General features: G+C 46.4%; 1 protein-coding gene across 1 annotated transcript in view; it reads right to left on the reverse strand.

Annotated features, from left to right (window-relative positions):
• The window catches only part of efnb1 (ephrin-B1), a 58,873-nt gene extending 39,782 nt beyond the window's left edge, over positions 1–19,091 (reverse strand). Inside the window, exon 1 of the mRNA XM_076739081.1 lies at positions 18,054–19,091. Within this exon, the coding sequence (XP_076595196.1) occupies positions 18,054–18,169 (116 nt within the window). The 5' untranslated portion in view covers positions 18,170–19,091. The remainder of the gene's footprint in view (positions 1–18,053) is intronic.
• Between the last annotated feature and the right edge of the window lie 8,215 nt (positions 19,092–27,306).

Consider the following 27,306-nt stretch of genomic DNA (forward strand, 5'->3'; position numbering starts at 1 on the left):
CTCACATGTCAAACACGGTAAACAAGTCACCTCAATGCTGGTGCGGGCCACACACACACGCATAGAGACACACGAACAAACACAAGGATCCTGAAATTAAGCAAAACAAGGTCCATCTGGCTCCAGAATTGTTTAGCAAAGCAGGAAGGATTTGACCCTTATTATAGAAAAGCAGGACAAACTCGCCAACGGGTAGTGGTATTGGACAAACTATAAACTCAATCCAAGTTGCATTTAAACTCCAGACTTGGCAGCAGTGGCTTGCTGGAAAGCAGAAGGCTCAGTATTTTCCCTCTGTGCTGTCCCCATTAGAGGGACATAAATGAAGATGTCAGAGGCAAAAAAGACAGACAGAATATCCTGAATTCCACCCCGCAGAGAACTGCTTTTGTACGTGTGAACGCAGACACCCTCTCTCTCTCACAGACACAGACAAACACACACTAGCTTCAGTTAGCTCAGTCAACAGGCTGGCATGCAGAGCAAATCAGATTCAGCGTGACTCATAACAGTTGCACACAGGCGAGTTATAACACACACGAACACGAGCGCGGCTGACACACACCTCTCATGTTCACCAAACAAGCTCAGTATGCTTGCCCTCGATCAGTCACATGAGGGGCTAGCATCACACCATCGGCCGCCGTAATGAGCTAACAAGATGACGCCCAGATGGCCTTGCCACAAGGAGGACAGAAGTGGACGTCGTTACTAGACGAACTGGCTGAAGAGGACTGCTGAGCGAGAGGAGTGTCAGAAGTCATTAGGGAGGAGAAAGAGCATAATCTGTTTCTTCTTATGGCCTCTGTGGTTTCTGTCAATGCTGAGCCCATCCCTCTCTAAGAGCAGGGGAGTTAAGCGAGCATGGGTGTATGCGGTTGTGATTGAACGTCATCCACGGTATCACTGACAGCAAGAGAAGGCCCAGACTGTTGCACTCTGCGTCTCCACTTATTCATCCCGGAGCCCAGGGACTGAGCTCTTCCAGCTGGAGGGCTGGGGGGGTGAGAGGAGAGGAGAGGAGAAGAGAGGAGAGGAGAGACGATTTGGCTCGGCTAGACGAGAGAGCTTGGGTCAGTTTCAGCCTGAGTTTAGCCTCATTCTGGGGTTGTTCTGTGACCCAAACACACACAAGCCTCTTTCCCTCTCCTTCCCTCACCACGACACAACACACGCACAAGCGCAGAAACACACACACAACCAGCTGCCTCCCATCACTGAGGAGCAGCCACAGATGGGCTCTGCATGCTCCGTAAAGATCTCTCCACAGGCCCAGTCTACAGTCGCTGCCAAACCCGCCTGGCCCGAACCCCACTGTATGTGTGAGTGTGTTTGTGCGACCGTGTGTGTGCAGATATACGTGTGCCCATACATGCCTGAGTGGGTGACAGTGTGTGTGTTACTGTGCCAGGCTCCCCGATCCTGCCAGAGTTGGTGTGTGTGTGTGTGTGTGTGTATGTATGATGGGGGGGCTGGACAGTCGCAGAGAGAGGAATCCCCCAGGACTAAGAGCTGCAGAGCAGAGAGTCAAGAGCTGGACCGGGATGCAAGGTTGTAATCAGTGCCGAGCAGAGCAGGAGGGGAGAAAGCAGGAGAACCTCCCAGACGAACAATAGCATCTCTCACACTCAACCGATTGTGTTTCAGTCCCACTTGGGGGGAGCGAAGGAGAAACTAGAGAGGAAAAGAATCATAACCATTATCAAACCCACGCAGACTGCCCGGGTTGTTAACCAGCAGCCATTTTCTGCTCCGTATCTCCAAAACCATCAATAAGCCCTCAGAAAGCATTTCTCAGAGAAAGCAGCCGTTTAATGTTGCTACTCAATCAACATCACATGTACTAAAAAAAACATACAAGCACACACACACACACACACACACACACACACACACACACTCCATATTATACATTAGTTATTTAAATTCAGCTCAGACAGAGCCAGTCATGGTTAAATTCAATTTTTAACAATTGCCCTCCTGTCGCAGCGTGGTTAAAAATTACTCGAGGGATCACAGTTTTAGGCTGAATAATGAAGCAAACGTGAAAAGCTCACTGAGGATTAGAGTCAGTCTACTGTTTGTAGCTTAAGTTGGCTAATTTTTCCAACTCATGCTCGCAGTGAGTCGGCTCTCAGCCGCACCGGGGGAGGGGAGGTGTTCAGTTGCCCTGCTCAGCAGTATTATGGCACCGACACATCTGGGAATCAAATCAGCGAGCGATCAGCCACAAGACATCTCCCAAACAAACCTGACACCCTGTACTAATGAGGTTTTTCCTCCTCAACGTTTGGGGAAATATACTTGCTTGTTTGCTTTCTTGCCTATTGATACCACTCTCATATCTGCACGGCAAATATGAAGCTGGGGCCAGCAGCCGTAAAAAAAAAAAAGCTGACCAGCGCCACCCTGAACGCTGCTGTGTCTCATGTTTAGTTTGTTTTAGTCCAGTTTGTTACTTTAGGACGGAGCCAGGCGAACCCTTTCCCCCTGCTTCCAGGCTTTAAGCTAACCTAAGCTACCTGACTGCAGGCTTGATAGGTGGGAGCGGTATCAACTCCAGGCAAGAAAGCTAATAAGTGTATTTCCCCAAATGTCAAAACCTTTTTAGAACAGTAATGATATGATGTTGGTCATTGAAAGGTTATTCATTACTCAAGCACACGTTCTGCTCCAGAAGGTCTGAGGTGTGTCTCTTTCAGAATACACAATGACCTGCTTCCAGTTTGAATTTTATGGCAACGCTTTATGATCAAGAGAGAGCTGAATCGATATTTTATGAGTCCGTATGTTGTTAACAGGTGCTAATATGACACAGCTACAGAGAGTCTGGAGAGAAACCAGAGCCTTCCTGGAGGAACAAAGGGAAGACATGGCGCACAGAAAGCGAATCAATCAATCTCTGCCAGAGCACGTCTGGCTTTGACAGCACGGTTCTGAACCCAGAAGTAAAAGATAGCACGCAGCAAAGTTCAAAATACTTTCATTGTTCATCTGTCAATGTGAGAGACAATTGCAAGGGAGAGGGCGGGAAAATACTAACACAATATTTATCTTGCGTCCCCTTCCCTCCTGACTCACTCTTTTTTAATGTATTCCTGCTATTGTGAGGAGTGCTGGGAGATGGATGGGTAGAGGAGTCCGGTAGGTGATATGTGTCTGCTACAAGCACAGTGCAGTCACTCACACATTTCCCCTGTCTCCAATCTCGAGCAACGGCAATAATTCAGTCGCCAACAAACAGCGCCGGGTTTTTTTTTTGTGGCATTTCAATTGTCGGTGGTTGGTGGTTTTTCTTCTGCATTGTTCTTGAAACTGCTTCCCTGGGAAACTGGGAAAGTCAAACAGCTGACGAGATGTCACCTCATGAACTCTCTCCTTGGTTTCACACACTCACAAACAGCCACGTCGGCGATTTGACACACACTCTCCCTCTCAAGCATTCTCTTTTTTCTCCTCACACGCACGCACATGTGCACACACACACACACACACACACACACACACACACACAAGTGTAAGGATCTCTCATCAACTGCTTGTCAAGCTCAACGGCACACATCACTGTCTGAACAGGTCGCGAGCTGCAGCTTCTCACATGCACTGACTGTTGCCTTTCAAGGCTGGTGACTCTTGATCATATCATTTCAGACATGCGAGTCTTCTGATGGCTGCTGGCCTCGCCTTCATTCAAAACTCACTGCAAATCTAAGGGACTTCCGCAGAGTGTGAACACATTCCTGTTAACGTTAGTTTTTCATTTAGCCTAGAGCACCACGAGCTTGAGAGAACGTGTGTGGTGCAATAAAACTCAGCTTTAACAGTCATTTCCCTGTAGCGATAGATGCTCACTGTGCATGTCTGTACCTGGGCCTCACACATGCCTGTTGTGACTGGTCATGCGGTGCTATATGGGGAGCAAGTATGACCTGAGGAATTATCCTGTGCTCGAACGGGGACGTATGCATGTGCGAGCGTGCATGTGCATAAACATTATGCACACACACATTCTTTAAAAGCCGACACTAGCGAAACAAGAGAAGATAGGCCTCTCTGTGTGCAACTGACAGAGTGAATTACACGGTGAGCTAAAACACCAGCTTCCTGTCTCACACAACAGCACCCGATGGCTTTCAGATGGATTTTGCCGGATCTTGTGCAAACAGTGAGTCAATAATGGGGTAATGGCTAATCGTTGAGCTAGAACAATTCACAAGTGATTTGCGGAGAAAATGTATGTTCAGAGCACTTTGCATCGCAGGCTGTCACCAGGCCACAACAAGTGCCAATAGGTTCCATTTGCAGGGCTTGACACTGGAGCTGCATGCAGACGTCTGAATATTCCTGAGCCCTTAATATGTGACTCCATACACCTCATCATAGACAGGCCTTGGAGAAAAAAAAAAGGGAGAAATTCCACTGATGAAAAGCTGATAATTCTGTCTCTAACGATTCAGGAAGCCATGAAATCAATGACAAATTTGTGTTATGAGCAAACGTACAAGACATTTTAATCCTTCAGCACTTTGCCTCTGATATTTATGTCTGTTGCCAGTGCTTTCATTATCATAAAGCGTGTTTAATATTTCTCAGCTGTGTGTGAGCGCACCGCCACACTACAGATGATTGAGTGCACTAGATTTAGAGGCTCTTTCTGTCTCCCCTTCTCTTTCTCCAGCTGTGTCCACGTACTTCAGGACCTATACACACGACAGAGTCGACCGAGAGAGAGGGCAACAGAGCGAAGAAGAAAGCGGGGGGGGGGGGGAGCACTGTGCAAGCACTGAGGACACGGTGCCAACCAGAGAGGCCCACCGTGCCTCAGTCCCATCTCTCCAGCTGAGGGCTTTGATTCGCCTGATTGTCTCCAATATTGAGACACACAATAAACACAACACTTGGCGGCCATTTGCAATTCTAATCAGTCCCTCTCAACTGGCCTGGACAACCCAGCTACAGCCCTCTGGGATATCACTCATCTGACTGCAAAATAATGACACAATCATCGCCATGGCTACGCTCCTACTGCATCCCATGAGCGGCAGCACAGAGAGGATATTAATACACAGGAGTGCTCAGAGGACTAAATGAATTAGCCAGGAGATTAGCTGGATACCAGGTTAATGAATGTGCCACGCAGGCAACTTCTCCCGCCTAGCATTCGAGGAGCGTTCACACCCCCCCTCCCCCAAAATCACTTGCAGCAAGTAGGCGAGCAAGCAGGTCCGCACCTGCTTCTGCAGGGCATGTTGCAACAGGATTTCAATAAACCATCTTCTTTCGACGTGAAATTCAGACTATGTAAACTTGGGTTGATTACTTCTTGATAAGGCAGCAAGTCGCAAACTTCTGCACTATCTGATTTTGACGCGCTGTAAAGTGACGATAAACGGGCGCACGCAGGGTGCATGGTGATCGCTATCCGCCATGAAAGTCTGTGTTTATGTTGAACTATGCGAAGCAGTTTGTTTTCCGGATGTTAAGAGTCGTGAATCAATGTAATTTAAGAAGTTTAAGATAAGCTGAAAGATTAAAAAAAAATTAAAAACCTTTATCTTTAACAAACTGTCCCAAAATCATACATCTGTGAATGATAAAAGCCCATCTGTTGGCTTTTCCGGTGCTGTTTTCATTGAGTTGACAACATGATGGTAATAGATGCTTGCAGATAAATGAGAGCAAAGTGACATGCAATCATCCACGTTTTAGTCGCCTTGATGTATTTGCTTTAACAGTCACCCGGAAGATGAGAAACTCAAATTTATTTCAGAAAATAACAGGCACATCTTATGAAACTGGCTATTTGACTTGCAAATCATTCAGATGATTCATAACGGCGGCCGTGCTCGTCTGCCCTCGTTTTCAAGTGAGCACGAGAGCACGAGAGCACGAGAGCACGCCTGCACGCGTACGACCAAGTGTGTGTGTCGGCGCTCGCGGAGGCATGTGAATGACAGCCTGTCAGTGAAAGAGATGTCATTATCTGGCTGATGTCTGCGTGCGCTGGGACCGGGGGCAGGGTCACATCACTAGTGGGGAGCTGACACTGTGCAGACAGGAAACATTACTTTACGATTTCCCACTAGAGGGGAAACACTCTTGTCACAATCTGCAATGCCACTGTTCGACCTCATTTGGAGGTTATTCCAATATGAGCAACAAAAAAGTGTGTGTGTGTGTGTGTGTGTGTGTGTGTGTGTGTGTGAGTGCAGCACACTCATGACAATAACATGAAAGATACTTATCTCAAAAGCTGCTTCGACAGGAGCTATTTCTTTAAAACATGTTTTTTATTCTTCTTTCTTTTTTTTGGCTTTGTTCATAAGGCCGTGGAGAGAGGACTTCTGGTAAACCTCTCCCCTCCCCGTCCTTAGCCTTTGACTTTTTCTGTGTAACAACAATGCACGGGTTTCAGTTCAGTGTCCTGCAGTCGATCTGTTAGGGCGCTGATAAGAGAAGCTGATGGATAGGTTTAATCAGCCAAGCCCAGGGATCAAGACCACGAGAGAGATCAATCAAATGCTGCATGGTTTATAAAAGAAGCAGCTTTTATCAGTGTCTCAGGGGTCTCTGTCTGCGCTTTTTGTCGCTGAGGGAAGAAACCAACATTGGCACAGTAAACTAAAGGCAAAAAATACTGTTTTACGTACATGTGCTGAAAACTGCACTAACTAACTAATGCGGCTAAAAATAATAAGCCGAATGTAGTGGGGAAAAAAGCAGAGAAGAAATGAAAAAAGGCACATCTGTAATCACTATACCGAGACTAGTAACCTTCCACGGAAAGCATAAAGCTAAATGTCCCTGGTCTCTAGCACACTAAACACCTCCTGACATAAACTGAAATAAAACACCAGCTAAACCCCTTCTGACACATAAAAACTTAACAGAAACAAAATCCGCATTGAAATCTAAAAGGAACACAACAGAAAGACAAAAAAAGAAAGCTGAAAAGTCTCTCCACCAAACAAACAACAGATCTCCATATAAGAGAGCGCCAGGCGCTGTTATAACTAGGACACGGTGTTTTAATACACAGCTGCCTTCCGTGTCTTAAAAGCAGCTTCTTATCAGAGAGTTTGAGTGACAAGTCTATTCTCTGCTTACAATCTCAGCTCATGATTGTAAAAGACAGCTACACATGTCCCATCCAATCCAAGACAAATTAGTTGCTCTTTCTTTCCTCCCTTGGATGGGAGATCTTATCCAGGCGGACATGCTTAAGTTGTCAGTGGGTTTCTAAAACCCATATTGAACAGCATATTGACTGATGCAATCGTGGAGACACACATCATTAGGCTCATTAACAGTGGATGTAAAAGGGGAGGACGGCCTAACTGGTGTAGCGGGAGCCTGTGTCTCCTCTGATAATACTCGCCTTTAACAAGCAGAGCGCAGGCAAGATGCAGGCTGTCGGTATTAAAATGAAATGTGTGTGTGCGTGTGTGATGTGCGTGCTAATAAATAGCTTGTTTGACATGATGCTATTCTCATTCACACAGTTTGCTCTGTGATAACCAGTCGGATTGTGGCCTCGTAAAGACGCTCCATGTGTTGTTTTAGGAAGCCATTACAAACTGGGCCGTCTCCATTACAAGGGCTATCTGATCATTATTACCGCCATCTGTAATGCACACTCAAACCTTAATCTGCACAAGCCAACCACAGCTGACTCCTGAGCTAGTGCACACACACACATCCAGCACCACCTTCCACAGTGATATATGCATATATATGTGCGTGTGTGTACATCCAAGTGTGACACAGCGACACATTGCAGCTTTCGGGTCAACGCGTTTTAGTCCAGCCTACGTAAACGACACTGAGTGGAGCGCCGCAATCCTGTTGAAGCCAACGACTTGCAAGTCCCTCTGCAAAGCCCGAACCCCAAAACCCATGCAATGCAATCGCAATCTCCCAGCCAGAACTGCCCGCACCCTTCAAAGGCTCATCACAGGATGCACATCTAATGCAGAGAGAAGGCCGGTTAAAGCCTCAGCCAGGCACACTGCTTTGAAGCGACTGCTCCAGCCCCTCAAATAGAAGCCAAATCATTTCCCTTCCCTCTGCCATTCCATTGTGTGAGAGGTGCACCAGGCGGCTCTATTTGGTGGTCGCATGTGGGGCGCCTTCAAGGATCACGCCACTCCATTCCAGAGCAGGGCCACTACAGGAAATGAGACTCTCCCGGATGCACAGGGGCGTCTCAACAATAAATATATTCATGCATTCATGTATATTTCAAATAAGAATTTGACTCAGCCCGCGTAATGCGCATGCAAGGGTCCGACTTCGAGATTCTTGACATGCACGAGGTGCTACAATCAGAAATGTATAAATAAATCAGAAAATGCAGCAAACAGAGCTACTAAAAGCAGCAACACAGGCCGGGGCCCGGCGCGCAGAAAGGACTCACAGAGGTTTGTCTGCAAAGAAAAGCTTTCATCTCAGAGAGGAGAGGAGAGCAGTGATGTGGTGGAGGTTTGGGCTGTCATGTTTCACAGTGGGGGACTTGGGAGACAGATGAGGAGAATAGCTAAAAGTAGTCAAAGTTTTCAGTGCAGGGGGAAAATGGAAGATGAGACAGCAGAGCGCAGAAAGAGTGCCACACATTAGGATTAGCCAGTTAAAATCACAGTGTGCAATATTATATTACAAGGCCATGAGAGGAAAAACTACCACGGTTACTCATCACATCGAGGCAAAGCAATGCCTACAGTCTTCTTCTCTGCATAGTTCATAATAAAGCGAGCGGAGAGGGTTTGGGATATTGTGTTTGCTTTAGCAGACCTTCACTCCTATTTCCAATATTGGAGAGATGAGAGGCTTCCATGGCAAAGCACATCATGGGGGAGAATAAACACACATCTGATGGGAAACATGTGTGTGGGAGATGAAACGGCCTCCCTCATATGAATAGGATGAAATATAGACCTGTGTCCTGCTGCGCTCCAATCACGGCCGTAAGAACTCGGCGTGGAGGGGAAACGGCAGACCCCCGACGGGCTCTCTCACTCAACACACACACACACACACAGACACACACACACACAAGCTGCCAATATGGCCATTCTGGAGCAGATTCATGTGGAGGCCAGAGTCTGACAGTGACATCTCCATTCACTCTCGAATTCTTTTTCTCTACCCAACATGCATGGACACACACACACACACTCACAGAGAGCCAGAGGCCATGGGAGGAGGAGCAGCGCTGGGGCATAAAAAAGCCTTTCTCCCTGCCGTGGGTCTCTGTGGGGTTTAGCATGGCATTATGGGAAGATTAGACTTTAGAGTGCTCTACTATCTGATGTCATTGTTGGTTTTACGTTGTCTGGATGGCTTGTGGAACTCGGACCTGATGGCAGGCACATTTCTCTCAAAACAAAATGCTCGGGGTTGCAGTTGTGATTGATTGCAGGTTCCTATTGTATCTGTCTGGTATGGCTCTATTGGAAGAAGAATTAGTCAGACAAAAACTCATGGAAAACGCCGCACATCTGACTCCATCAATCAAGTCAGCAATCAAAATAATTCAATTAAGAGACTTAAATCCCGCTGGCTTACGACTCCCTGCTCCAATAGCCCAGAGACAAACTCAATTTACTGACAATCCATACATGATAGCATTAACTCCACTTTTAGGCTCAAATCTTTTTCCATTACTTACATTTTCTAAATATCAAGGGAAGCGCAAAGGAAATAGCTGAGTTAAACTGTTTACTTAGGCAGAGGACAACTCGGAAAAATATTAAATAAACAAGAGCAACTTTAAATACATAATCAAATTGCGGACAGGCCGTCCAGACATCTAAACTAATTTGCAAGTTGTTTAAAAGGAGGGCTTATTTGCAAAACACAGAAACTTTAGAAATGTTTTTTTATAGCTCTGGTAAATGGCCGTACATCAGAGATGCAGGATTGTGGAAAGACTGGGAGAGGGAGGTTGCTGAATATGTGTGTAATTGTCTTTTTCCCCCGTTTCCGAGGTGTGAAAGGGAATGCAGGGTTGCGCTGGGGTGTCCCAGGGAGAGGCGATTGAAGCGTCAGTCACAGCTGCCACACAGAGCCCCGGCGCGAAGCAAATCCCAGGCCCGGCCCTCGTGGGCGGAGGGGCCGGGACTGGGCCTGGGAGCAGCAGGAGTCCCACAGGCCTTTTCTTCCAACTCCTCTCACCAGCACAAGGGGGACCGGGATCACGCTGGGAGTTTGCTTAGAAAAGGCTGAGCCAAGACTTGGCAGAATGGGTTAACGGAGGCACGCATACACACTCACACAAACTCCAAGGCTTTTTGGGCTGTCTGTCTTGCCTGTGGGCATGGTGGGAAAGAAAACGATGAAGTAGGGGGAAAAAAAAAAACAAAGATAAATCAAACTTCCAGTTAATGTCTGAAAATTTGGGACACACATGTGCAGAGACACACATACAGAGCAAGAAAGGGACCGCTGAAACAAGATTACTGGAGAAATGAGTGGTTTTTGCTCGATGCCTGGGGAGCCTAATAGTGGTAAAGTCCTGAGGATTATACACTGTGCCATTTCCATGCTCCCCCTAATAGTCTCCATGTCCTGCCTCTGTATGCCATAGATGGATTATGATGCTTTATAATTAACATGGGGAGGGGGGGTTGTTACAGACCGCCCATCTGCCATGCTGACACACTTACGGGGGGATCCCCTGGGAAAAGGGGGCTGCTACCACACTATTCCATTACTTTATCATTCTATCATTCTATTATCCTACCACTCCATTCAATTACTCTGTCACTCCATTAGTGTACTCATAACAGTGAACAAAGAGCTCCATGATGATCATTAATGGTATGTTCAGAGCTGGTTGGGTATGGTCATGCTTCATCCCGTCTCTAAAATATTACCTGTTACAGAAGTAAAGCTCACTTTTGTTCCACTTTAGGAGCCACAGGTAAGACACTCAGCAAGCCCCAGTTTGTGTTGTATGATATTGTATTCTAATAACACTGAGTGATGTAAAATTTCAAAATAAAAGAATGTTATCTAGGAAAGTTTGACACAAGTTTAAGAAAAAAAAAAACTCAACTCAAGGCTGACTTATTCGCTTTTTTCACAACTTCCAACTCTATGTCATGGTCTTGCTCAGCAGTTTGCTATTTGAGAGGACCAAAAAAAAAAAAAAACTTCATTTATACTCTACTGTCTGGTGTACTTTTTGTAATTTTTTAGATGTGGTTGAAAGCTCCAGGAAATGTTTGTAAAATTGCTACTAAAGCTAGTAAGTACACCCTGAGTTAAGATGTTTTGTCTTATTTATTTTATATATATTCTTATTTATTTATATATTTTATTTTTTTTTGTAATTTGGCTCTTGTGGTTGAAGGCTCAAGTTCATGAAAAATGCTAGTAAAGCTGGAGAGTGAACCTCGAGTAAGACCTTTTTTTTAATCTAATGTAGTTTTGTAGTTTTCCAGATGCAAAAAATAAAAGTAAAATTATTTTTGACTTTTTTTTTGCTCTCCGGTGCTCAAGAAGAAGAAAGAAGAAATGTCTACACCCGCATCAAAATTTAACAACCTCCAATTTTCAGCAAAACGCTGACATTTTTATTTGTTCATAAACATGCGCTCCAAGTCCTATCCCACCCGTTTTGTCACTGTTTGATCCCTCACACACCTCCCCAAAGTCTTAGCACACTAAAATCAACCCTTCCCACAAATTCTTTCGAGTGCCACAAACCGGGGGAAAATAGCTCCCTCGCTGCCTGTATGCTGGTGACAACTCATGACGTCTTAAAAGAACTTGCATTTCAGCTGGCTGTAAAGGTTGCCTGCCCGCTGTTTGGGCCTGGCGTCTGATGAGGTCTGCCTCCACGGCACAGAGGGGTTCTCTGAGAAAGAGTTAAGTCCAGAGGAGGAGGTTACGAGTTCCCGAGTCGGAGCCGCAGGGGTAATGGTTTTAGAGATGGCTGTCACACAGATCCGTTCCACTGTCCAACACTGCCGCTGATCTCCACCAATCCGAGTCTGCTTGCTTTTCAATCGCTCAACTTCTCTCTCCCTGTCGCCCTTTCTTCTTTTCTCCCTCTCTTTCCCCCTCGCACTGACACATGGAAGTAATCTGGGAGCTCTACGCTGGACTGAAAGGATGTGCGGTTGAGCCCAGGGCCGCGTTTCAACGCTCTACATCAGCTTCCTTTCCTCTCCTATTTAATCCCCTTATTTTCAACTGCTCTTATGTAAAAGAACTAAGATGGCAAACAAAAGGCAGACTTTTCCCCGCCTTTGCCCAACTTTTTTCCCCACTTCCTGTAACTCCGCATCCTTCCTTTTTCGCTTGATTCAGCTCGAGCGCAGGCGGGGCGATGAGAAGAAATCTTAAGGGAAGCATTCCAGCGCCAGCGCCTGTGCCTCTGCTTGGCAGAGATGGAGCTGATGGGAACTTCCTGGTTGCTGCCAGCCAGGCCTCCGTCTAATGAAGCTGGGTCGCTAACTGCCTGTAAGGCAGCCACTGTTCAGCCACTCCACACTCGTCCACCGCTCGGCCCTCAACACTTTCACAGGGGCACACTGGCACGCTTCTAACACTTCCTTAATGCTCCACTGTGGCTGGACAAAGAACAATGGCACACCGACATGCACTCTCAAGCACTCATTCACTTCCATAAGCTTAGACTTGTCCCTTTCAGATGAGACTTAGTGTCTAATTATAGCATGAACACATAAATTGAGCAAAAATGAACAGATCTCATATTGAGTTGTAATTTATTTCACTACGTAACTGGATTAGAATTTACTGCGCCAAATAAAGACCACACATCCACGACTTTGTGTTTGTTTTGGCCCACTTAAGGTCTTAAATTAATGTGGTTTTATTACCAAAACACTTGTGCTGAGTAACACACAGTTTCAACAGTTTTGTCAGAGACTCAAAACAGACAGCCGAGGTCCATGTCTGTCACGCCTATGTGAGAGTAGAGCAGGTCCAAACTCAACATCTCAACGTCCATTTTCTCTTCAGGGGCTGCAACGTTTGCTTCTTTTGTTTAACTGATCAAAGATACAGGAAAATGTTTAATCCAACATTCCGAAAGCCAAAGACATTCACTCAGTTGTATATAAAACAGAGACGTGGGAAACTCTCACATCTAAGACGCTGGAATTACTTTTTGGAACAAGCGATTAATTAATTATAGGCGTGTGCAGTATGGCAATATATAGCACGAGACAATAAAACTTTGTCTTGTGTTGACTTTGCGGTATCCACCTCTGGGTGTATCTGGTTGCATTAACAGGATTGTTGCATCAGCGTGATGAAGATCTGTCAGGTTTGTAATTCCTAGATAAACCCAGCAGGCATTCCTGGCTGGTTAGTGTCGCAAGAAAGTTTCTTAACTCTGTTTCTACCAATGATTTATCTCAGCATAATGATATTGTGCCATTGCTGTTGATTGTTTTTGATCAGCTAGCTGATTAGTTCACTAACCTTCTGAGCTCTTCCTCCAAGTGATTCATTGCATTCAGCTGTCGTCCCAGTTGTGAATCTGTCCCTACAGTGGGTCTTGAACTACAAGTCTGGGTCATGAGGACCAGTTGGGAACTCGAACACGCACGTGAAGAAGAATTAAAAAATGCTAAAAATGCATTGCAAATGTTACTTGTCCAACGCCGGGGAAGGAGACCGGGTTTCGTGCACACCGCTGCTTCAATATAAAGAAATGAATGGATCAATAACACACAAAAGGCAGAATGATCAGTTTTCAGCGATGTGGCAGCCAAACCACCGGCGGATTAAGTGAGTCCATCTGGAGGGAAAGCATGATGGAAAAACTGCGATTTTCTTTTTTTCTCTGGAATAACCTAAAGCGCCGCAACCCCAGTCTTAGCCCAGGTGCCCCACAAAGATAACCGAACGAAGAATCTGCCATTACACACGGCTGAAACAACAGACATGTCGACACAGAAGCGCACACACATGAAAGCAAACGCAGCTGTCCTTACAGTGAGACACAGGGTGCCTTTACAGCACCACGGGCCAGTTGCTTTCCACAAGTATTTCTTATTGGCTGGCCTTCTCTCTGAGTGGGGCTCAGAATCTAAGTCCTCTCTGTGTGTAATGAGATCTTTATCAGAGGGAAACACGATCAGAGTCGAAAGGGGGAGAAAGGGGGGCACTCGGGGAAGCCAGGAGAGAGAAGGTGTATATCGCGAGGGGTAGAGGGGGCAAGCAGCAGGGCGCGGGGCAGGGAAGAAACAAAAACAGGCCTCTGACCCTCTCAGCGGTGACCCGCACCGCAGCGAGCGGCAGAGGGGAGCGTTCGCTGGACTCTTTGCAAGGAACCAGATCCTGTTTCTGGTCTGGTCCTGAAGCCTCGTCCGGCCCTTGTTCAACAGGTTGTGGCAGTTTCAAGTTTTGCAGTTGCGGTTTGTTTTTTTAACCTCCTAGCGAAATCCTCGTTATTTTTAAATGCCAGCTCCGCAAAGCTTTTCTGAACACCGCTTCGCAGGAGTCAAAGGTTTCTCATTGTTCGGGAGTGAACCTTTAAGACATTCTGCTTTGATAGCGTCTGTTTGGAAAAACAAAGATACAGCGGACGTTTGTTTTTTCCTAATTACCTTAAAGGAAAAACAATTTCTTTCCCCTATTATCTTCCTGAAAAAGCTAATTATAAAAACAAAACTTGAACTTTAATTAGGTCTTCTGTGCACATACTCTACTAATAGCAGTGAAATAAACCCATGTTGTTTTGCAAACAGATTAAACAATAAACTTGCCACCTCATTATCTCGAAGTACAGTTTTTATTTCTCTTAGAAAATGATAACACATGCTTTTGCTTTTTCTCTTTGGGAAAAAAAAATAACCATGTTTGCTAAATATCACTGAATATCACCGCGGTAATCAAATCCAGCTTAATCATCAAACTCGCTGAACCTTTCGAACACTGCAAGCACGCAATAAACCAAACCAGCCAACTGTTAAACTGTAAGCCAGGCAGCTGAGGTCAATGGACAGCAAAATAAGATGAGTAAGTAAAGACCCACAGCAACAGAGGCTTTAGCTGACTTTTATCGACACAAAGGCCCCTCTCTCTGTTGCGCCGTTTGTGTGCTTTTGTGGGCTTCAAAACCGACACCGAGGCCAAAAAATGCCTGCAAACTGTTTCCAAGCCTCATCGAAAATGCGAGGAGTTCAACATCGGAGCAGCAGACTCCTGGCCTGCCCGTGGCTGTTTCCTCGCTGTATGTTTTCAGAGGTGTGTGAGTGTGTTTTCCGTCTCGCTCCCATCATCTTGTTTGCCTCCTGAGCTGCTGCAAACTGGCTGTCGTAGCTACAGGTCATGAGGTAAATATTAGCGGAGGAGGGTTAGAGGACGTGCAGGAGCCACTCACAGCAACCTTGTCAGATTATCATTAAATTGGCATCACTGCAGCATTCCCGAGCACAGTGTGTGTGTGTGTGTGTGTGTGTGTGTGTGTATGTATGTGGTATGCCTGTGCTAGCTTCAGCCAAACCGATGGGACGTGATCAGTCATAACAAAGTGACATTTTCTGCCGTAATCCCACTCAGCTAAATGAGAACTAATCCGATTTGCTCTGATCAAATGTTAGACGGTTTTTTACCGACCGGGGACGTTGACACATCCAGCCTTCTTCTGCACGGCTGCTCCTCCACCTAATTCCCCCCCGCCACCCCTCGCCATTTCACTCATCCAGCCCCAAATTAAATATCAGAAAGGTCTGATACATCCCGCAGCAGTACCGAAACTCTGGGATCTTTCTTCTTCTTTCCAGACGGCGCTACGGCGATGATGTATGTTGCCTGTTCAAGCACGCTGGGGGGAAATCAATTAAGCAAACCCCAGTTATTGATAATGCAGGAGCGGGAGTGATAGCATCCTCACATGGAAATCCATAACAGCAGGACTGCTCGGAGGGCCTAAGCCTGTACACACAAGCACATAAAGAGGAAGAAAACGCACACATACACACCACAGTGGCCCAAACCCGCTGCTTTCCTATACTTTGTCTCATAACTCATGGCCTGTAGGGAGGCGCTGGTATTGTTAGATTTTGTGTGTATGTGGTACAGTGTGCAAGCAGGCCAGATTAATTTATTAGCTGAGGCAGCAGTGCTCCCCAAAGTGGGAACAGGAAGTAAGACGTCGTAAATCTAGATAAGTCACCAGATAGTGTACTGTACATTTCTATAGGCTTCCCTACCTCTGTTATCGCCACGGAGTAATATGGAGCAAGACGGAGAGATGGAGCTTAAAACAACAAACAGTGAAGACAGATGCTGATTGCTGTACAAGTATTCCTTTCTTATTGGCTATCAGACGCCGCTGCTGACTGATACATTTCAGAAGAAAAACAGGTTTGTCTTTTGTTATTGCAAAGCCTGCACACAGCAAGATAATTGTCTATTGTTTTCTAAGCGCAGAGGAGCGGGATAATTAGGTTGAGAGAACACTTTGCGGAGTGCATTATTGTTCCACTGTGAACTTTATGAAATATTCAGCCGGCATGGGGATTTTACAAGGAGCAGAGCGGAGAAACAGATGGAGAAATGATCTTCCAATCCCTAAACCAGCGTGGTAACCTTCTAAGACATTCCCTCCAGGTGACATCATCAATCAATAAATGCCCCCCCCACACCTCCTCTTTCTTTTTTTTTTATTTGTCTCCTCATGACTGACACAAGGTGTGGGTTTTTTGTGCACATGTAATAAGTGTGTGTGTGTGTGTCATATCTCTATCTGATGACGCTCATTGTTCCACTACCTCTGCAGCCATAGTCAAATAAAAGCTGATGGGCCGTAGTCTTACCATTAGGACCAGGCCACACACACACACACACACACACACACATAGCTACACACACTCCAATGAACATGGCAGCAATATTCATACTCACTGGCTGCACAACGAGCTCCTATGACATCTGACATTTGGGGGATAAATCATGGATTCACTTGAATGAGTAAGTTCTAGTTATAAGCTGGTCGAGCTACTCTCTATTTCCCCTCGGTGCTGTGAGCTCAAATGAAGGTCAGCTCCTCCGCTCCAACCACACAGAAATACAGCAGAGGCTTTTTGTCTTCCTTTTGAGTTTATTTTCCCCCTTATGTATGCTTTCCAACATCACGCAAATGTGGGAGTCAAGTCTAAGTGGGTGATAATTGTTACCAGAGCGTATTTTATTATCAGCAGTCTGGGCTCACTCTGCTTGTTTTGATGGGAGGAATATGAATTTTTAGACAAAATGTCTGGCTTCAGCTGCTTGCTTTTGAGAAATTTGCCCCCGATTTGATGCGGAGAAATTAGGCTGGATCCGTGCCAGGACAATTAAGGCAATTTTAATTCATTTAGAGCAGTTGCTCATCTGAAATGTGAAACCATCTTATCGCACTTCTTTTTGTGTGTGTGTGTGTGTGTGTGTGTGTGTGTGTGTGTGTGTGTGTGGGCAAACTAAATTCAGAGAGTGGAGAGTTTGGGGGACGCAGCGTGGCCCTCTCAGCAGCCAAGTGGCCCGCGTTCAGGGCTCCTGAGGCAGACGGGAGAGGAGAAATATCCTCGATTACTGGACGACACCTTGACACACTTGGCATGCTTTCCTTCACTGTTCTCTACTCGGCTAATTGCGAGTAATTGTAGGGAAGAAGAAGAAGTGGACAAACTCTCACAACTCCTTCATAATCGGGATTCAAGTGTCCGGGCAGACTTTGCCCTCAGCCTGGTAATAAAAAGGTGGATGTCACGCTGTCATAAATTGTTATAATTAACCGTCTATTATTGCGTTTTAAGTGAGGCCTACTGTGTATTGTATAAGCCTCTACCTACTGTGTTTCTTTGGTGTTGGGAAATTCCCCACTGAGAAATAAACCAACACAAAACTCTGCGGCGCAGGAATGACAATTACAACTAAATAAATTGTGTTCTTTTTTTCACATAATTGCTACATTTAACAGAACATTTAACCCAGCTTGCACACAATGGCAACTTTTCCAGTAATGTTAGTCCTCCATTACGCACACACCCAGCGACTTTGGTATGCTTGTACAAATGAAACACGAGACTTACTTGGAATTCTGTGAGCTCCAAATTATAGTCTCCAGCGATTTGGCCGAAGGTAACGCCGACCTGCACATTAAAATAAAGATCCAGAGATAATACTTCCAACAACCGAGTCCCGCCATTCTGATCAACGTACAGACAGTGAGCCGATAACTCGGAGCGTCGGACAGTGCGCCTGGCAGCCTTTATGTGTGGTTCGCCCGGTGGGAAGGTGAGCTACGATCAGTCGGGAGCATGTGAGGTCGATGTCAGATACATGTCCTTCTGTCCGACTTCTTAAATTCTGCTCCAGGCCCCCGTGTCCTTGACTGAACTGTCCGCACGAATAAGCCCTGGGTTCTTGATAGGATCTGGGAGGAGAGCAGCCCCCCGAGTGTCCTGGTTGACCTGTGGCTGAGACACGAAAAAAAAAAAAAAAAACCAGCCACTCGCGACCTTATTACTCTGTAGAGACAACTCAACGATGCGATCTGGCGTGCGATCAGACGGATCTCACAAATCGCTCGGTTTCTGGGGACGCAATTTCGGCGATGCGGCTGCCGATGAAGCGCTGCGCCGTGTCTTTGTCAACGCTCCCCTGATGGTGTCTGTACCTGTCGCTGTATGTAGCCTACAGATGACCACATTCATCCATCAGTCACAACTCCGCAGCACGCTGGGAAAGCCGAGGTCCACTTCATTCCAGTGTTATCTCTCACTCCTCCGCCCCCTGCTATTCTTCTTCGCAAAGGAATTGAGTTTCTATTGTAAATATTCCTCCCGGCTCTCAGCGCCGTTCCGCGTGCGTGTTGCGCTCCAACAGGGTTGCCTCTAGTCCAACTCGGGCATGCTGCGCGGCTGCTGCGTAAATACACTGTACGTCTCCTCCTTGTTTGTCGCCGCTCGGACACAAAAAGTGCCGCCGGGAGATCAGACCCGCTCACCAGCCCGCTCGCTGGCTCTGAATCTACTTGCCAACATTTCCATGCCGGTACATGTCTCTCTTTTCACCCGCTTCCAACACTCCGTGCGCTCCGATGAGTGCGGCAGCTCGAGCTCAACTGTAACCCGAGCCGAGCGGAGCGCAGGGGGAACAGCCCACCGTGCGGGCCGTGGCCAATCACAGCGCTCTGTCCGAACTTGGGAAGCAGGAAGCGAAGGCATTTATGGAGACGTGGAGGGGTGGATGGAGGGAGCACCGCGGAGAAGGGGGGTTGGGGGGGGGGGGGGGGGGGTCTGTTATTGGGTTGACCCCCACATCTCCCACCCCCGCCACCTCGGCCCTAGCCATCGACCCAAATTGAAATGGACTTTGAAGTTATTCGTCATACTGAAAGCTTTGGAGAGGAAAACGAGCGTGATAGGCTATTTGAGCGTGCGTAAAAGTGCTCACAGCAGAAAAAGTTTGGCCCCTTTAAGTCCGGGACCTGCTTGTCCCTGTGGATCCCGCACTAAACATTTATGCCATAACGCTCCTATAATAAAGGCGTATCAAAATCTCCCCGTGGAGAATTCTAATTACGCCTGTGGCGGTTGGAATAAGCGAATTTGTAATATTTTCCCTTTATAACTGAGCTATAATTGCAGTGTAATACTATTATAAACTTCTCTAAATATATACAGTATAATTCTGCAAAAATCTTTAGAATGCACTGTATGGATTACAGTGTCTGTTATTTTGGTCCTTTCTTTTTTCCTCTTTGAAAGCAATGATGATTAATGGTCTCTTTGGATCTCTTTCTAGCTGTCCCCTTTTGGGATAATGAACTGCATGAGAACTTAGTCTCCAGTGTCAATAGACAATAGACGGTCGGTAGCCTATAGTCATTGGGCCATTCATTCGTTGAGGAAGAAATGCTTGACACATAATTGATCATGTCCATGTCTGTGCCCCCTTTGTGTGCGTGTGTGTGTGTGTGTGTGTGTGTGTGTGTGTTACAGAGAGAGAGAGAGAGAGAGAGAGAGAGAGAGAGAGAGAGAGAGAGAGAGAGAGAGGAGGGTTTCTCTTAATTTTGCTGCATTTATCCAATCAATGCCGCCCCCTAATGGTTGTGATGAAATCGATTCACGGAATGGGAGGGGGGATTCAGTATAATTGGAAAGGAACGATAACAGACATTTGAAGACATGTCTCATGGTTCCTGAAATTATTTTTTATTACACCCTGTTGGGCCTTGACAGCCCATAAATCTTGGTAAAAGCTCAACATCAGCCTCGCACCCAGATGACAAAGCACTCTAATGATGCGCATTTACATTGAGTGTATCATATGTGTTTTATATGTGTGTGTGTGTGTGTGTGTGTGTGTGTGTGTGTGTGTGTGTGAGCCAGTGACAAGGGCCACAGAAGTGTGCCATGGCTGTATCACAGAGGGGATTGTGCACTTGTAAGGTGTGTGGCCGAGGGACAAAGACTGAAGAGGTCATAAAGTTGTCCTTTATACTACAAGTGCTGCTGGAGTTTTGCCATTCTGCATCCTCAGGAGCCCGCCTGCAGACCATCAGTGTTGTCATAGTGACAACAAACACAGGCCAGTTGCCACAAAGCTGGCATGTCCCGTCTGATGTCCAGGACGTCTGGGATACCTGATACCTCAATGGCCAATCAAACAGTCACAGACAGATACCTGATCTGCTGTGAGCCAATGAGACGCCTCCTGTGTACAGCTTTGACGAGTGCCACAGCTGCGGCTGAAGCTGAGTGGCCACAAGGAATACAGCTCCAGGACGATGACGGTGGACATACCACTCTGTTGTTGTAAGACTGTGATTGAACCGCGGTTTGGAAGCAGCAGAATCAAAAACACTTGCACATTATAATACAGAGATTTGCCATGAGAGGCAATCAAAAGTAATCTTTTACAACAGCACACGTGGCAGAAGAACCACATGTCATCGTCATATACAGTACAAGAGGATTATGAGGATATGTAACGGATATTGGACTGTCCACATTATTCTACAGAAACACAAAAAGCTTTCTGCAACGTGACACACAGTGCAGCACTCTGCTGGAAGGACAAAGGAGCGTATTGAGTGCAGAGCTCATGTTCAGCCGCACACATCATGGAGGGGAAATATGAAAATGAAACAGTGGCGTTTTTCAAGGAATGAGGTCATCATGTTAATGTGTATAGGTGGCTGTGATTAGTGCTTCTATAAATAGCCTGAATGTACTTTGATACCAGACACTCATACAGACGCGCCTCAGACCTTTCAGAATTGAGTTGAGCCGCAGCTACAGATCATTTTAGTGACTGTTCATTGTCTTTTGATTCACTGATGAATCATTTAATTTATATAATATGTCAGAAGATGGTGAAAAATGCCAAGTACAATTTCCCAGAGCCTGAGGCGATGTCTACAAGCTGCTTGTTTCGTCTGATCAACAGTTCAAAACCCAACAAGACGAGCAGTATATGGCCATGCTAGCGGCTCTGTGAGGCACAATGGAGCTTTGAGCCAAATGCTAACATGCTGATACAAAGCAGGAATAATGTTTACCATGTTCACCAGCCTAGTTTGAAGCTGAGTGTCGCTGGTTTAGCGAATGTTCAGTCATAATCAGAGGTATCGGGCAAACGAACAATTTTAGAACATGACGCTGGAGGAAAGTCCAGGGAACAGACGTAGTTCACATTATCGGCACATGTACATGAGCAGAGCTTCTCATCAGAATGAGGAGGGGATCATGGCGGTGGGACAGCTAGGTGAGAATACTGCCAAGCACTGTTTAAGCTGTGTCTCTTGTTTGTGGCAACAAAACCGGGTATCTTTAACAAGATGTTGGGACATTTTCCACCCATTTTCCAAGGCCAACATTTATTCTGGCTATTGCTTTAGCTGGTGGCACTAGAGGAAAAGTCTGAGGATAGCCAAAGTTTTTAGGATTCATCCTCTGGAGACCATGGGTGTTTGTACAAAATTTCATGGCAAGCCATGCAATGGATGAGGTATTTCGATCTGGACCAAAGTGCTGGACAGGACAGACCAAAAATATTCAGCTGGTAATGAAATGAAACAGAGAAGCAGGAAATCTACTCATTTTTCGGGGCTGAAAACACAGAGTAATTAGCAAGTTTTCTTGATGAATGACAATAAAGATGAATCAATTATCAAAATAGTCTGTTCACCATCTAATGATCCTTTCCTCAGCTCTAAAATGGAGAAAAGTCAGTCAATCTCTGCAGCTTTTGTTTTCCTCTCTCTGAAACCCACAGATGAACCCTGCTATTGAGGACATAGTTCCTTCCCAATCTGATATTTACACTTAGCAAACACTGAAACCATGACATCATCATTCCCAGATGAAGCCGCTGCGGGGCTGTAGTCAACCGAGCAACCTCACAGTGAAAATAAATCACACTTAAAGTGGCCTCCTCTTGCTTTTAATCTGCCCTTAATGAAGTCTGGCACTTTTCCCTCTGGTGTGGCTCCATGACACAGCCATGATCTACGGGCCAGGCGGGAGAACAGAGGGCCGCAGCCTTGTTGGAGCTCTGGGAGACGTGGCTCCAGTCGGGGCCATGGATCCAGGTATGAGCGGAGCCCCTTTGGCATGCACAGGGTCAAGTGGTTAACCCTCGTTATCTGGAGAAGACGGGGAACATGTGACTCGGACGTTCCAGCTGTAATCAATATCGAATAGCCATTAACCACCGAGACAACGCGTCCTCACAAACACAGACACACACGAGCACTTAGCAGCATGCCTCTCGTCCATCTCACGCACAGTAGAGTGTTCACCAAAGGAAACGCAAGGGCATAAACGCAAACAGCATGGACCCACTCCAAACACTGGGCCGACAGAAACAGTGGGAAAACTCTGTTAATGTAAACAGACTATTTTCAGAGGCTGACACTTGAAAGTTGTTGTATGAGCTCTTCATGCTGCTTTGATTTAACTGTAACAGCAGCAAGGCCAAACACAACAGCTGGGGCATCCGCAGACTTACATTTCCTGTTTGTGGTTCGCTTGATTGCCGTCCAGACGTCTTCCTCCCCTCTCTTCTTCTCCTCCTCCTCTCTTGCTTCAGTCTACCTCCTCTCCTTTGCTCAGCTCAGCCATCATGACTGACAGGAAAGCACTGATTACAGACAAATAACAATCTGCGCTAAACATGTCCTCCTCAATTTAACACCCCAGCAGGAGATGTGAGCAAAACCTTTTCTCTTCTCATATCAGTAATTAGGTCTAATAACAAGCCAAGACAATAGCCGTTTCGTGTAACCATCTTTGTCTACATATAAACATCTTGGAATCTTGATAACAATCCTGATTAGTAGCTGGTTCTGATCCTCCTATCTTAACTCTCCACAGTTCCCTGCATTATACCTTTTCAGCCTCTCAGATGAGATTAGAATTTGAAAAGAGAAATTGTTCTTTGATGCTTAATATCAAAGAACTCGGCGCTCAACAATTCCAGATGAGAAAGTAGGCAGAAAGTTAGGACATGCACGCACACGGACCCACACACACTCACACACACACATGTTATTAACTCGCTGTGATTATTTGTTAGCGTAAACTGGATTTTGTAGGCCCGTGGCCCAGAGGGTTTAGAGAAGAGCTAAATTGATGGAGAGAATATGCCAAATGCTGGCCTGGGGGGGATGTTCTGTCCATTCTAATAGAATTACAAGCCTCTGATAGATGAGTCCTTTCTCCAAGGCTACTTGTCTGTCAAACATTAGGTCACACTCAGTTTCCAGACTGGGTGGGTGGGTGGGTGAGGAGGGGGGAGCAATGAGAGAAGAGGGGGATAGAAGGGGGCTCAAGGCATAGAGAAGAAAACGTCTGAAGAGGTGCCTCACTCCCTGCCAAGAAAAGGAGGGCAACAAAAGTGAAAAAGGGTTAGGGGAGAGAGGGAGGAATGAGAGAAAAAGAGAGGGTGGGAGCTGGTGAAAGAGAGTGAAATGAGTGAGGGTGGGGGTTAAAGAAAGAGGAGAGAGTGAGAAGGGTACAAAAGGGTGCATTCGAATCCACTCTAATTAAGGCCCGTGTGATGGACAGGACCTGCGGACGTGCCTTCTTTTCTTTTTGACTGTGTGTGAGTGTGTGTAAGTGTGTGTGAGAGTGTGTGTGTATGCGAGGGGACGGTGTGACGATGGGAGGGGCCAGGCCTCTAGTAGAGATGTCTACTGCCAGCAGCCTGAATGGGACAAAGACCTGAATAGAAACTTCAAAGCGACCTCTGTGAGCTCAGCCCCCCCTTTCACAGTCCCTTGGCCGTGTGATGGTCAACAAGCTCCTGCTCAAGTGGTGTGTGTATGCGTGTGTGTATGTGTGTCTGTGTACTCACGGCATGTGTGATTCTGCTTTCCAGTCTGTTATTTTCTGACTGCTACATGCATTTCTTGGCAGCTTTGCGTGCAGTGTGGATTTCAAAGTGTGTCTTTCTGACTGTGTGCAGTTTTTGTCTTATGTGATGATGTGTGTGTGTGTGTTTGCTCTAAAGAGCAGACTGCAGGATGCAGATATAATTGGAGCAGAGGATCTGACTCATTGCTCTCCCCCTCTGAACTGAGCGCTGGCTCTCTTTGGCGGCATTGGAACTGAAACAAGTAGCCCACAGAGCTGACGTGTTGAAGAAATTATTGTTGCTAAATGATACAGAGGGATTTAGCATCTAATTTCATCCCAATGTCCTTACTGATTTTGGCCTGTGCTATGATCTTGTGGTGTGCGTCATCTAATTCTGTTTGGCTCTGGTTCAGGGCTTCTAATGATCTTCCACTTATCACCCCTCTCTCTACAGTAGATACTCCTCAAAGTGTCTCTCCCAGCAGAGCTAACAGGCTCACACGACTCTGACTGCTGCAGAGAGTTGGGACCATTCTGGGCCCCTGAGAAAAACAGGAAGACCCAGGGTGATGGCCAGGGCAGGCACAAAGATAAGATTTGTGTGTGTATTGTGCGCTTTGGTGTGTGTATGTATGTGTGTGTGTGTGTGTGTGTGTGTTTGCGCTCGCTACAAAGGTATCTGTCCTGTCTGAGCCCACTTACATCAGTCAAGAGTCGGGTCAGGCTCCAAAGCCCCTGGGATCAACGTGTCATTGTTGGTGGCTGGTGTCGCTGACATGTCCTCAGTGACATCATCACCCGGGGACGCTGAACAGATGATTCATCCCTCCTCAATGCTCGTCTGAAGAGCCATTAGAGTGCAGCTCTAATCAGACTAGAGAATAAAGTAGCCCCAAACAACCTCATCAGCGTTGCCTTTTTTCCCCTGGCAGGTGCAGTGTAATGGCGTAGGCTGCTTCCGCTTTGATCGTGTATTTATATTTTAAGAGGTAGTACAGAAGCCCCGCATGCAGGCCCAATCCTCATAATGACTGTGCCAGCAGAGGAACATCCTGTGAATGTGTCTTTATGTCAAATTCAGCAGTTGCTGTCATCTGTTTCGGGGAAAATAGGCGTATATTTGAACCATAGAAAATCACATTGAGATAACCTTATCTGCAGATAGAATGTTATCTGTCATTCTGATTATGTCATATGTTTTCAGCTGAGCGTGATTCTGTGCAGCTATAAAAAAAAAAAAAGGAGCCATAAAAATCCTGGAGGAGGTCTGTAGTGTGTCATGCCCACACACACACACACACACACACACATACAGAGACACACAATGGTGTGATTGTGACACGCCTTTAAACAATGACACAAGACTAATCACAGCTAATGTACACACGCGTGCACACGCTCGCATGCAGAACAAACAAGGAAACATTGCAGCCGAGCATGCACCGTTGCACCAACACAACTTTGACAACCAAAGATATACACCCCAAAAAAAAAAAAAAAAAAAACATGCTTTAAACCCAGAGAGACAAACTCCTAAATCTGAGGATGTCCTTGTTAGTAAGCAGCCGAGGGTACACGAGTGCTCTCAGCCGCATCATCAAAGCCTCAGCAATTACTCCCATGCTCCCTCACTCTGGCATAAATCTGCTCTTATCTCAGCTCGCTGCAGGATCAGGGAATATCAGCTCCAGCATCTGCTCCATCTACAAACCCAGCCACTAAAAGCACAACAAAGTGGCTCTGCAGGCATAAATAAAGGAAGGAGGGGCACCGGAAGAAGCGAGAGGGGGCATATAAAGAAACAGAGAATGTAAGATAGGCTGAGGGTGGCGCAGGGGTGTGTGTGTGTGTGTGTTCCGGCTTGTCTTATTTGCCTTGAGCGTTTGGGTTCATTCACGCTGCTATCTGTCAATCAGCCAGTCCAAAAAAAAAAGAAAAAAACTTCAAACTGATATCCAAGCAGCTCTGCTCGGCACAGGAGACATTCTTCACAGGAAATTAAGACATATGGAGGGAAAGAAGGTCAGCGGCTCGGGTTCGGGTAAGAGGTCAGAGTTGAAGATTTAATGGTTAGGGGCAGATATAAAGCTAAGACCGGCATGTCATATTTATTGGAGGGGTTAAGATGATCACTGAGTATGATTGTCACAGGGCCTATGAACTCCAGAGAAGTTAGGATCAAGGCCTCCCCCGACACCTTTTTTACATTATTAACCCAGTTTGCACAGAGGATTCAGCAGACTCCAGGTCTGTTATTGAGAGTAAAGTTGCTCACACCTGGCTGAAGCAACAGCAATGAAAGATGAACAGGTCTTCCAACTATTTTTAGGAGGATGTTTATTTTCCTCACGGCCGGACTGAAGCAACATCTTTCATTCTGACCCCTTTATCGCAGCTGTGACCCTGACCTCCTTCCTCCACCTCCCATTCGGTCTCCTGTCCCTCCCCGTCCTCTCTGCTTTTCCTCCTTCCTCTCTTTCTCTGTGCCGTCCACTCCCATTCGCCCTGGGTCATCCTCTCCCTCCTCTCCAAACACGTCCTGTGGGTGAACGGCAGAGCGAGCGGGTACATCTTCTTTTCTGCTGCGCGTGCTGCAGATAGCGTTCAAATTTACAGCCACTCGAGGGTTATTCGGCTCAACGTGAGCTACGACTTCTGAGCCCGCCGGCCGTGAATCAGTTATAGAGACAAAATGTTACAAGTCAATGTTATGAGGAAATACCTCAGCTCCAGGTGCTGGCTGGGGTCAGGGGTGAGAGGTGGTGGGTCACGCAGCACCCCTGAGGGCTCCGTGACCTCACAAGACTGATGAACAGTGTGCTAACAAGGACCAGCTCTCGCTTACTGTGTCTGCACTCTCTCTTCTTGTCTTTGACTACCTCTAATTTTTCCCTTTGTCCCCCCTCAGTCTCCTGGGGACTGATCTGGCAGCAGCAGAGTAGCAATACTTATACCTGCTGAACCTTTAGAGTACCCC

Source organism: Chaetodon auriga, chromosome 9 (genome assembly GCF_051107435.1).
Source record: "Chaetodon auriga isolate fChaAug3 chromosome 9, fChaAug3.hap1, whole genome shotgun sequence".
Taxonomy (NCBI): domain Eukaryota; kingdom Metazoa; phylum Chordata; class Actinopteri; order Chaetodontiformes; family Chaetodontidae; genus Chaetodon; species Chaetodon auriga.